General features: G+C 47.0%; 1 protein-coding gene across 7 annotated transcripts in view; it reads right to left on the minus strand.

The window, feature by feature from the left end:
* Window positions 1-3,950: 3,950 nt before the first annotated feature.
* Window positions 3,951-10,748, minus strand: part of PNCK (pregnancy up-regulated nonubiquitous CaM kinase) — a 9,728-nt gene continuing 2,930 nt past the window's right edge. For 6 of the 7 annotated variants that reach the window (XM_027845795.1, XM_027845796.1, XM_027845798.1 and 3 more), the window contains 9 exons: window positions 7,419-7,493; window positions 6,982-7,120; window positions 6,394-6,517; window positions 5,990-6,065; window positions 5,574-5,686; window positions 5,363-5,441; window positions 5,182-5,269; window positions 4,822-4,953; window positions 3,951-4,188 (listed from right to left, as the gene is read on the minus strand). In XM_027845795.1, the coding sequence (XP_027701596.1) occupies window positions 4,858-4,953; window positions 5,182-5,269; window positions 5,363-5,441; window positions 5,574-5,686; window positions 5,990-6,065; window positions 6,394-6,517; window positions 6,982-7,120; window positions 7,419-7,493 (790 nt within the window). In that variant the 3' untranslated portion in view covers window positions 3,951-4,188; window positions 4,822-4,857. The remainder of the gene's footprint in view (window positions 4,189-4,821; window positions 4,954-5,181; window positions 5,270-5,362; window positions 5,442-5,573; window positions 5,687-5,989; window positions 6,066-6,393; window positions 6,518-6,981; window positions 7,121-7,418; window positions 7,494-10,748) is intronic. The other variant, XM_027845794.1, reaches the window with a different exon arrangement.

Here is a 10,748-nt window from a genome sequence, read left to right on the forward strand (position 1 = left end):
CATAGACCAATATCTTACACCATTTAGATATAAAGGGAGATATCAGAAGAAAATTAGAAGAACATGGAACATATTACCTATCAAATTCATGAATAGGAGAAGAATTTATAAATAAACAAGAGATAGAGAACATTATAAGATGTAAAATGGGTAATTTTGATTACATTAAATTTTAAAAGTTTTGTACAAATAAAACCAATGTAGCCAAGATTAGAAGGAAAGCAGAAAATTAGGGGGAAATTTTTATAGACAGTTTCTCAGATAAAGGTCTCATATCACAAATACATAAAGAACTTCATCAAATTTATAAAAATATGTCATTCCCCAAATGATAAGTGGTTAAAAGATATGAACAAGGGAGTTTTCTGATAAAGAAATAAAAACAATTTATAGGTATGTAAAAATGCTCTAAATCATTATTGATTAGAGAAATATAAATTAAAACAACTTTGAGGTGTCATATCACACCTATCAGATTGGCTAAAATAATAGAAAAGGAAAATGATTAATGTTGTAGGATATGTAGAAAAATTGAGATGCTAATATACTGTTGGTGGAACTGTGAACTGTTCCAATCATTTTGGAGAACAATTTGGAATTATGCCAAAGAGTTACAAAATTGTGTTTACCCTTTGACTCAGCAATACCACTTCTAGGTGTTTTCCCAAGGTGATCAGGGAAAAAGGAAAAAAAACTATATGTTCTAAAATATATATAGCAGCTCTCTTTGCGGTGTCAAAGAACTGCAAAATGAGGGAACGCCTGTCAATTGGGTAATGACTGAACAAGTTGTGGTATATGATTGTGATGAAATACTACTGAGCTGTAAGAGATTATGAGCTCGATGATCTTAGAAAAACATGGAAAGACTTGCATGAAATAATGAAATGTAAAATGAGCAAAACCAAGAGAATGTTGTATACGGTAAAAGCAATATTGTTCAAAGAACAACTGTGAATGACTAAATTATTCTGAATATTATGCTCAAATCAGCTACAAAGGATTCATGAAGGAAGATGCAAGATGCGATCCACTTCCAGAGAAAGAACTTATAAATAAAAGTATGCATAGTATGGTTTTACATATATGTATATTATGTGTATATATATGCATGTGTGTATGTAAATCTATGTATATATCTGTATCAAATGGTGACCTCTAGTTCAGGGTAGGGAATGAGAGAGGGAGACAGTTTGGAACTTACAATGTAACAAAAAAATAAATTTTTAAAAATTGTTTTTAGTTGTATATCTTGGTGAAACAGTATGTTGTGGGAGGAGATAGCTGATCTGGGAATCGGGGAAACCTCAGTTTATGTCCTGCCTCTGACATCCTGGCTATGTGACCTTGTACAAATTACTTAACTTCTCAGTGCCCCAAATAACTCTCCAACACTAAAAGTTACAAAGTGTGCATCGACTTGCATTGTAAAGGGAGTTAGGAGTCACTGATCTCAAATCTGATCAGAAATTAGTATATTTTGTAAATACTTTTCCATGCACGCACTTCTCACCAATAGAATATGTTTCTGGTAGGCAAGAACGTTTTCTTTCTCATCTTGGTTATGAGGATGGGATCTAGACCCCAAAAAGGAAAAACCCTGGACTTTCCCACATGGCCAAATCTCTGGCATTTGCCTGAGGCTATAATCCCTTCAACTGGCCTTTCATTGTGGCTACACCCAATCTCTTGTTACCCTTAATCTAGCCTGGCCCTCCATGGTCTTAGGTCCCTGGCATTCTATCACCTAACAGTCTCTCACCACCCCCCCAGACTACTTGGCCACTCCTAGTTTTCTCCCACAGTCTTTCTGTATATAAGGTCCATCTTATCTCCACTGAGGTGCTCAGATTCTTATAATCTAGCCAATAGTTTACTAATCTTCAGACTCCTGAAGAGTCTGCCCAATATGACGGATGTTCTAATAAACCTTGCTGAAAGAAATCTTGAGTCGAATTCTTTTGGGCAGGACCTGTGTGTTGTGATTTTGGGGTCCTGGTGATGGGGTTGGGATCTGGTCCCAGAAAGGAAAAACCCTGGACTTTCCCTCTTGGCCAAATCTCTGTCTTTCACCTGAGGCTATGATCCCATCAACTGGCCTTTCATTGTGGCTATGCCCAATCTCCTAATTCTGTTAACCTAGCCTGGCCTTCCTTTGTTTTACCTCCCCATGTATGGCCCCCTGCCATTTCCCACCCTTAATCCTAGCTAGGTTCCATTCTCCTTTGGCCACGAGGTCCAGGTCCTAGGAATTCTGTTCACCCCAGCTTACTGGCCACTCCTAGGTCCCTCCCACAGTCTTTCTGTATATAAGGTCCACCTTGTCTCCATTAAGAGGCTATGACTCTTATAGTCTAGCCAATAATTTACTAACATTCAGACTCCTTAAGAATCTGCCCAAATATGATGGATGTTCTAATAAACCTTGTCTTTGGCTGAAAGAAAATTTGGGTCAAATTCTTTCGGGCATGACTGGCGTGTTATGACATTAGGGTCCCAGCACCCCTGAACCTCTAAACCTCAAAATTGGTATCTTCAGATGCTGCCCCAGTCCTTGTTGGCCTGAATGAAATGTAAAGTCCCCAGTATGGAGAGCCTGGACTTTACTTAGCGCCTTGCAGCCTTCACCTGGCACAGAGGGAAGGCAGCCCAGACCAAAGACAGAGGATAGAAAAAAATGGCAGGGCCCTCACTGCCATCTCCCTCAGGGTTCTGCCCCATCTTGGTGACATGTCAAAGGAAGGATGTAACATCAGTTACCTTCTGTTGGAGGATTCCCAGTTCTTCTTGCCATTCAGTTTTCCGGGAACTCTATTACCCATCCACCTCCAGGCATTCCCCCTCCAAAACCTGGCCCCAGGGGACTGAAATCCAGAAGACAAAGCTCCCCATTATTCTATTATTATTCATTTATCCCCAGTGATCCAGCTGAAGAGCCCGTGAGAACCCAAAGAGGACATTTGCATACACATACACACAAAATGAATGAATGAAAAACCATGAATTAAGTATTTATTAGGTGCTAAGCACTATGCTAAGGGCTGAGGAGAAAAATACAAAAGCTGCACAGTCCCTGCTCTCTAGGAACTTGTATTCTAACTGAGGAAATCAATCTACTAGAGGGAATAGATCCTCCAAGGAGGAGGATCTTGATCCAGAAATTGGGAAGTTGATTGACACACCCTATCCAGGAACAATAGCTGAGTTGATCTGATTGTGATTCACTACTCCAGAACTGGAGAGTTGGGGGTGGAGTGAGAGTGGGAGAAAGAAGTTGATGAGGAGGCTACAGCTGGGGTTAGAAAAGAGAAAAGTCTCACACACACACTCACACTGCCACCACCTCCAATGATCACATCCTCTCTCTTTTTTTTTTTTTTTTAATAATTTTATTTCCTTGATGAAATGGCAAATGCTAGGGCTAGGGCTTCTAGGGACAGGAAGGACCACAGTCAGACAAACAGACAGACATGCCCTGGGCCAGAAGGAAGAGGGAAAGGGATCCCCATTCATGGAGGCAATGAATTTTGAGCTAGGCAGAACTCTAATAGACCAACTGAGTCCATCGCCATCCATGTTAACTGGTAGAGAAAGGGAGGCTCTGAATGTGAAAATAGCTCACCCAAGAGCCCAAAAGCCTCTCTGGGATTTTTAGTCTCCCTCATTGATCTTTCCCCATCCCCACTTTCCTCTTCACTGCCTCCCCTATGAAAGGGTTGAGTCCCTTTCAGAGGAACTAAGAAAATCCCAGGCCCAGCCCCCACGCCCTCATGGGGAGCAGGATGAGAGCAGTAGTCAAACTTCTAGTTCAAGTCCCTTCTTCCTTCCAGCTTCCCAGGCTACACTTTCACTGGAACTTCCTCAACATTCACCCCCGCCCCCCTGCAGCACCAGTGTCTCCCCTCAAGCCAGAGGGATCCCCTAGACCCCCCCCCACCTCCAGCCCCCAGGCCTCCATACACACACACAGACACATCCAGACAATCCAGTCCAAACTATGAGACCCAGTGATTGAGGGGGTGATTGAGGGTGCCAGGCACAGATAGTTGTGACTGGGGGAGGGGGGAAGAGGGGAAAGAAGGAGGAGGGTACTCAGGGCACAGGCAGGAAAGAAATTGATAGCAACATCCATGAGAGTTAAAGAGCGGGCTCCTCTTCCAGCACTTCCAGCTTCAGGTGAAGGGATTTCTGAATTGGTGAATTAGAGAAAGAAAACTAAGGCTCAGAATCCTGCTCCACTTTTCCTAGCTCCCTGACAACTACCACCCCTCCTCCAATTCTGCCTGAAGGCTCTATTGGAATGCTGTGGCTCAGGGACAGCTAGGTGGCACAGTGGATAGAGCACCAGCCCTGAGGTCAGGAGGACCTGAGTTCAAATCCGGCCTCAGACCAAATACTTGACGTGGACTAGCTGTGTGACCTTGGGCAAGTCACTTAACCCCGATTGCCTCACCAAAAAAAAAAAAAAAAAAAAAAAAAAGGAATGCTGTGGCTCCCTATTATCTACAGTATCAAATTCAAACTTCTCAGCCTGACATTCAAAGGGAGATCTCTGGCCCCACCCTCCTCCTCCAACCTTTACTCCCTTCTCCCCTTCATTTGCACACTGCTTAACAAAGTTCCTTCCTACCTGAAGCTTTGCCCCCTGCCTGGAGTGTCCCCCTCTCCCATCCAGAATTGTCCAGCTTAAGTGCCACCTTGTCCAGGAAGCCTTTCTTGCCCTGCCCCTGCCACCCCCAAGTGACCACTACAGGCCTCAGTGTTTGTGTGGCTTAGGACCCTTCCTGCTCCGGGCTCCCCAACCAGGCTGAGGGAACATACCTTGATGAATGAGTGGCCGGTTGGCATGAGGCATCATCACTTTTTCTGCTGTCCTCCCTCATCCCCATCTGCCTCAGTGCTCTGTCCCATCTTGGTGATGTGCCGAAGAAAGGACGTGGCATTGATTGCCCTCTGGAGTGTAGTAGAGTAGCTATCAGTCTTGTTTTGCCCTTGCCCTTCTTCCCAATCTGTCTCAGGGTCCACAAGTCCCTTCTACCCCCAAATCTGTCCAGAAGGAAAACATTTCCCTCAACCCACCCGTGGCCCAGAGAGGATCACTAAGGAGCAGAGCCTAAAAGCTGGGCCTAGAGCCATTCAATCTTTGAAGAAGTCACCCTCTCTGGCCTCCTCTAATCTTACCTTCCAGTGGGTCCGAGCAAAATTCTTCTGGATCTGCTCACTGACAGAACTGAGAATGTTCTTGTCCAGGGCTGTGTCCCCAGAGATCCTAGGCACAGGGAGAGGAATCCAGAGGGTCAGGGGCGGTGGGGGGGGGGAGGCAGGGAGAGGGGGCCACCCACCCACTACCAAAGGTGCTTACCAAAGATGCTGCAAGGCTTGCTTGCAGCTGAACCGCCTCTCAGGGTCTCTCTCCAAGAGGTGTCGAATGAAATCTTTGGCTGGGAGTTAGAAAGTCCCTAGTTAGGGAATGTTCCTCTGTCCATAGTGACCTCCTCCACCCCCTCCACCCTCAGCAAGACCCCGGGGTACAGACTCTATCATCCCAGGGCCAGGAGTTGCTGAAAACTCACCCGATTCAGAGATGTCATCCCAATATGGGGAATCAAACTCATAGTTGGCTTTCAGGATCTGACTGAAGAGTTCCGAGTCGTTCTCATCATAGAACGGGGGGTAGCCACACAGACTGGGGGGACCATGGGGAATAGAGCAGTGTGGGACAGGAAAAATACAAGGCAGATTAGGAGATAAATGAGAGAGAGAGAATGGGAGGAGAGGCAGAACTACCAGCCTGTTCAGGGTCCCACCTCCCAATCCTCTAAGCTTTAACCCATCCCCAGGCTTAGCCTCAGCTCCCAGCTCCCCACCTTTTGAAGGGTTAGGGTTAGGTATCTTAGGTATCTCCTCTCCACACCCCCCCCCCAGAAGGGGCCTCCAAGCTGAGGGGTAGACAGCTAGAACAACCAGTTGCCCATCTCTAGTAACTCACAGGATATAGGAGATGACCCCCAGGGCCCAGACATCTACAGCCTTCCCATAGGGCTTCTGTTCCAGGAGTTCAGGGGCTGGGAGCCAAGCACCCAGATACAGAGAAAGACAGACAGACAGACAGACACACACAGAGAAACACAGGTATGCAAGCACACAGAAGACACAGGTATATAGGGCTCAAGAGGCAGAAAATATAGGCCCCTTGGCACCACCCTCTGCCAGCCTCGACCCACAGAGGAGAGCATTCCACGTGACCATGGGCATGCAAGGAACTGTGCATTTGGATCCTAGGCCAGCCCTCTCTGCTCCCTTTTTAAAAATCCCTTCCCCATTCAACAACCCACTGGCACCTGCCATGTCATCGGATACCGCCCACCAATGCCCACAGGCCTTGGCCCTCACCAACATAGCCTGGGGTCCCACAGGCAGTGCCCAAGACGTTGCTCTCCTGGATCTTGGACAGGCCAAAGTCAGAAATCATGATCTTAGAATCCTCAAAGGGGGTGGCATACAGAAGATTCTCAGGCTGGAGAGAACACAGAGGTCAGGAGGAGACAGAGGAGCCCTAACCCAGGTAGGGGCGGCGGGAGGGATGGGGTAGAGAGAGGGAAGACGTCTAGCTGAGAGGAAGAAAGGGAGTTTGGAGAAGAAGGGCAGTGTTGAAATATGAGGGGGTCCAGGGCTCTGGCTAGGCCCCTGGGAGCTTCAGTCCCTGATTTGGGGGCAACGCAGGTCCCAGGTCTAGGCAGGGAGTTTGGGCCTGGGGGAAGGAGATCCAAGGCCTAGGCTCTGAGGAATCATCCCTAGCTCTGCCTCCCAAGATTTCTAGGCTCCCTAGGAGCAGTTCAGATGGCCTGCTGTCTCCAAGGAGCTGAGACAGGGCTGTCCCAATCACAGGCCAGATGGGCCTTGATTCGGCTATGGAGGGTGAGTTTGGCCCCCGGGGGGAAAGTTAGCTCAGGGCTCCCCATGCTGATTCAGCTCTAGTACTTTTAAGTCACGGTGCACGATGTCCAGGCTGTGTAAGTAGGAGACAGCTCCCAAGACCTGCCCCACCAGGTGACTGGCATCCTTCTCTGTGTAAGAGCCTCGTTCCATGATACGTTCAAACAGTTCCCCCCCTGTCACCCTGGAGAGAAGGGAGCATAGGGGCTTACACTTCTCCCCCCTTCCCCAGGCAGCAGCCCACCTCCCTCCAATAGAACAGAAGCTACTTGAAGACAAAGTCTGTTTCATTTTTGCACTTAGCATAACATCTGACATGCAGGAAATACCTCATCAATGCTGAATTTGGTTCAGGTACCATCTGGGGACTCCCCTCTCCTGATCCCCAGTGGAGCCACGTCCTCCCCACCCCCTCCAGTGCCCCGTCCCCCCTCTCCTGATCCCCAGTAGGGCCACCCCCTCCAGTGCCCCATCCCCCTCACAGTTCCATGGCCAGGTAGAGATGGGAGCTGCTCTCATGGACATCTTCAAGAGCCACAATGTTGGGGTGACTGACTCTAGAACAGCAGCAAATGTTTACTGTGAGGGGGGAGCTTCAGGGGGGTGAGGGGATTGGGGCTGGGGAGGACAGAGAAGGGTACAGGGAGGAGGAACATTTCAAGACCTACAGAGACCCACATATACACAGACACTGCTATACACAAACGCAGAGGGACACACCCCAACACACACACACACACAAACACACAAACTCAACATTTAGTGAGATTTTATCAAATGCCCCTGCTTGATGCACTGTGCTAGGCATTGGAGTCACAAAAACAAACAATGATTATTTGTGTGTCATTCTCAGATAAATAAATATATACAGAGCAAAATTATTAAGTTGATCTTTAGTGCCCTAGATTGCTCCTTTTCCCCAGTGAGCCCAGAATCATGAGATCATAGATTTAAACCTGGAAGGCGAATGAGAATTCATCTAGACTTTATCTCCTCACTTTATTTTTTTTTAAGATTTTTTTTTTTTTTTGGCTAGGCAATAGGGTTAAGTGACTTGCCCAGGGTCACACAGCTAGTGTCAAGTGTCTGGTCTGAGATCACATAGGAACTCAGGTCCTCCTGACTCCAGGACCAGTACTCAATCCACAGCAGCCACTCAGCTGCCCCCATCCCCTCACTTTAACAAAGAAGGACACAGACCCAGAAGAGAAGAAAGGACTTGTCCAAGGTCACCTATATAGGAAGTGACAAGGCTAGAATATAAACCTAGGTCCACTGACTCCCCAAATAGTGCTCTTTCCACTATATCATGCTGTTCTATTCCTCTCCCTCACTCTGTTGCCCCTTTCCCCAACACAACCTCTTCTTAGAAAAAGGCGTGAGGGGGCAGCTAGGTGGTGCAGTGGATAGAGCACCATCCCTGGATTCAGGAGGACCTGAGTTCAAATCCAGCCTCAGACACATAACACTTACTAGCTATGTGACCCTGGGCAAGTCACTTAACCCTATTGCCTAGCCAAAAAAAAAAAGAAAAGAAAAAGAAAAAGGCATGAGATGCCAGTGGTTGATGGGGCCTAAGGCACAACTTCTACAAAGGGACTGTTGCATCTTAACAAGGGATGGCTTTTCACCAAAGGAATGACTATCTAACGGTAATATTTCAGGCATCAGCTCCCATGGGTTTGACTATGATTTTTATACAGATGACTGTGTCACCAACTGCCAACTAAACATTTCTACTTAGACATCCCATAAGCACCTCAAACTCAACATGTCCCAAACTGAATTCATTCTCTTCCCCTCAAATCCACCTGTCTTTGTAAGTTCCCTATTTCTATCTGGGGCACTACCATCCTTCTAGTCACCCAGGTTCAAAACCTTGGGGTCATCCTCTACTCAGTTGTTTCAGTCGTGTCTGACTTTCTATGACTCCATTTGGAGTTTTCTTGGCAAAAATGCTGGAGTAGTTTGCCATTTCCTTCTCCAGCTCATTTTACAGATGAGGAAACTGAGGCAGACAGGATTAAGTGATTTACCCAGGGTCACATAGCTCATAAAGGTCTGAGACTAGAATTGAACTCATGAAGATGAATCTTCCTGAATCCAGGCCCAGCGCTCTATCCACTGCAGCGTCACCTAGCTCATCCTCCACCCCTCAGTCCATTTTCCAACTCTTGTCAATTTTACTGCCACAATATATCTCCAACCTTACTCCTTTTTTTTTTTAGTCTCACAGCTACCAACTTAGTCCAGGCCCCAGATTGGTCCATCTCCTGGCTAGATTATTGCCATAGTCTCCTAACTGGCCTCTCTGCTTCTAGTTTTGCCCATCTCTAACCCATCCTCCACATGGCTTCCAAAGTGATATTTCTAACACATAGGTCATGCCACTTGCCCTACTCAAGAAACCCAGTGTAGGGGAAAGGAATTGTCCAAGGTCACCCATATAGGAAGTGCTTATTGCTTTGATGAGAAAAATCCTAACTCTTTGGTTTGGTCCTTCATGATCTAGGGCCTCCCAACCCTCTCTCTCTCTCTTTTTTTTTTTAAAGGCAATTGGGGTTAAGTTACTTGCCCAGCTAGTAAGTGTCAAGTGTTTGGTCTGAGGCTGGATTTGAACTCAGCTCCTCCTGACTTCAGGGCTGGTGCTCTATCCACTGTAGCGCCAGCTAGCTGGCCCCTCCCAACCCTCTCTGGGCTTACTAAACAGTCTCATTGACACTGGCTCTTTTCTAGCAAATTGGCCTGCTGTCCTCTAAACCCAGACATTTCATCTGCCATCACTGCGACTACAGGAAGAGTCTATCCTGATTCCCCAAACTGCTAGTGACCCTCAAAAAATTACTTTGCAAAAAAAAAAAATTATTTGCATATATTTTATATTTAATTGGAGAATGTAAGCTGTTTGCACCCTCAGCACTTACCTGTCACATAATAGATGCCCATACAAAATGTTTGTTGTCCAAATGGGGGATGATTATAGGTTTCCTTCTCAGAGCCCCCCTAAATCAATGCATGCTCTAACCCTGGACAGGGATGCATAGTTATACATAGTATACACGTATATGTGTGCATGAGCGTGGGGGGAAGGTTATGGTGAGGAAGTGGGGGGATTGATCAGGGAGAATTCTCTGCTCAACTCCATGAGCCCACAGGACAAGGAACCTTTGTGAGGACTCTGTCTTCCTACAAAGGATATGGCCATGGGCTGGGAGCCCCTTGAGGGACACTGCAGGTAAGACCCTCTCCTGAAATCTCTTCACCTGGGGAGAAATTGATCAGCTCCTGGATGGGAGATGAATTGTCCAGCTCTATTCATTCAAGCCAATTTGTTCATTCCCAAAAATGAGACTTCAGGGTTTGTCTCTTTCTCAATGTGGTCATCAGATCCTAAGATCCCAACTCTAGAGCTTGCAAAGACCAACTCTCTCATTTGACAGAGGAAGAAACTGAGGCCCAGGGAGGGGAGACAACTTGGCCACAGTCACACAGTTATTGGGATGGCCACAGGATATGGGCCGTACTCTATTCAGGGTCCTAGACAGAACCCCCCAATCCCACCCCCACCCCTGCCACCCCAGCCTGTAAGCTCAGTGTGCTAACCTTGAATACACAGAGCCCCCTCTCAGGCCTCCTTGGCAGGAAGACCAGAAGCCAGGAAATATTTGACCTAGGCAGAAAATAACCAGGCCCCAGGAGAAATGGGCTGCACCCTCCTCTCATTTCCCACCCCCCCTCCCCTTCCTTTTCTCCTCCTCCCCTGCTTACCCATCCTTCTCTTCCCTCCTTCCTCTCATCCCCCTCCTTCTCCC

The sequence above is a fragment of the Vombatus ursinus genome, unplaced genomic scaffold, assembly GCF_900497805.2.
Source record: "Vombatus ursinus unplaced genomic scaffold, bare-nosed wombat genome assembly UNPS02015024.1, whole genome shotgun sequence".
NCBI classification, from domain to species: Eukaryota; Metazoa; Chordata; class Mammalia; order Diprotodontia; family Vombatidae; genus Vombatus; species Vombatus ursinus.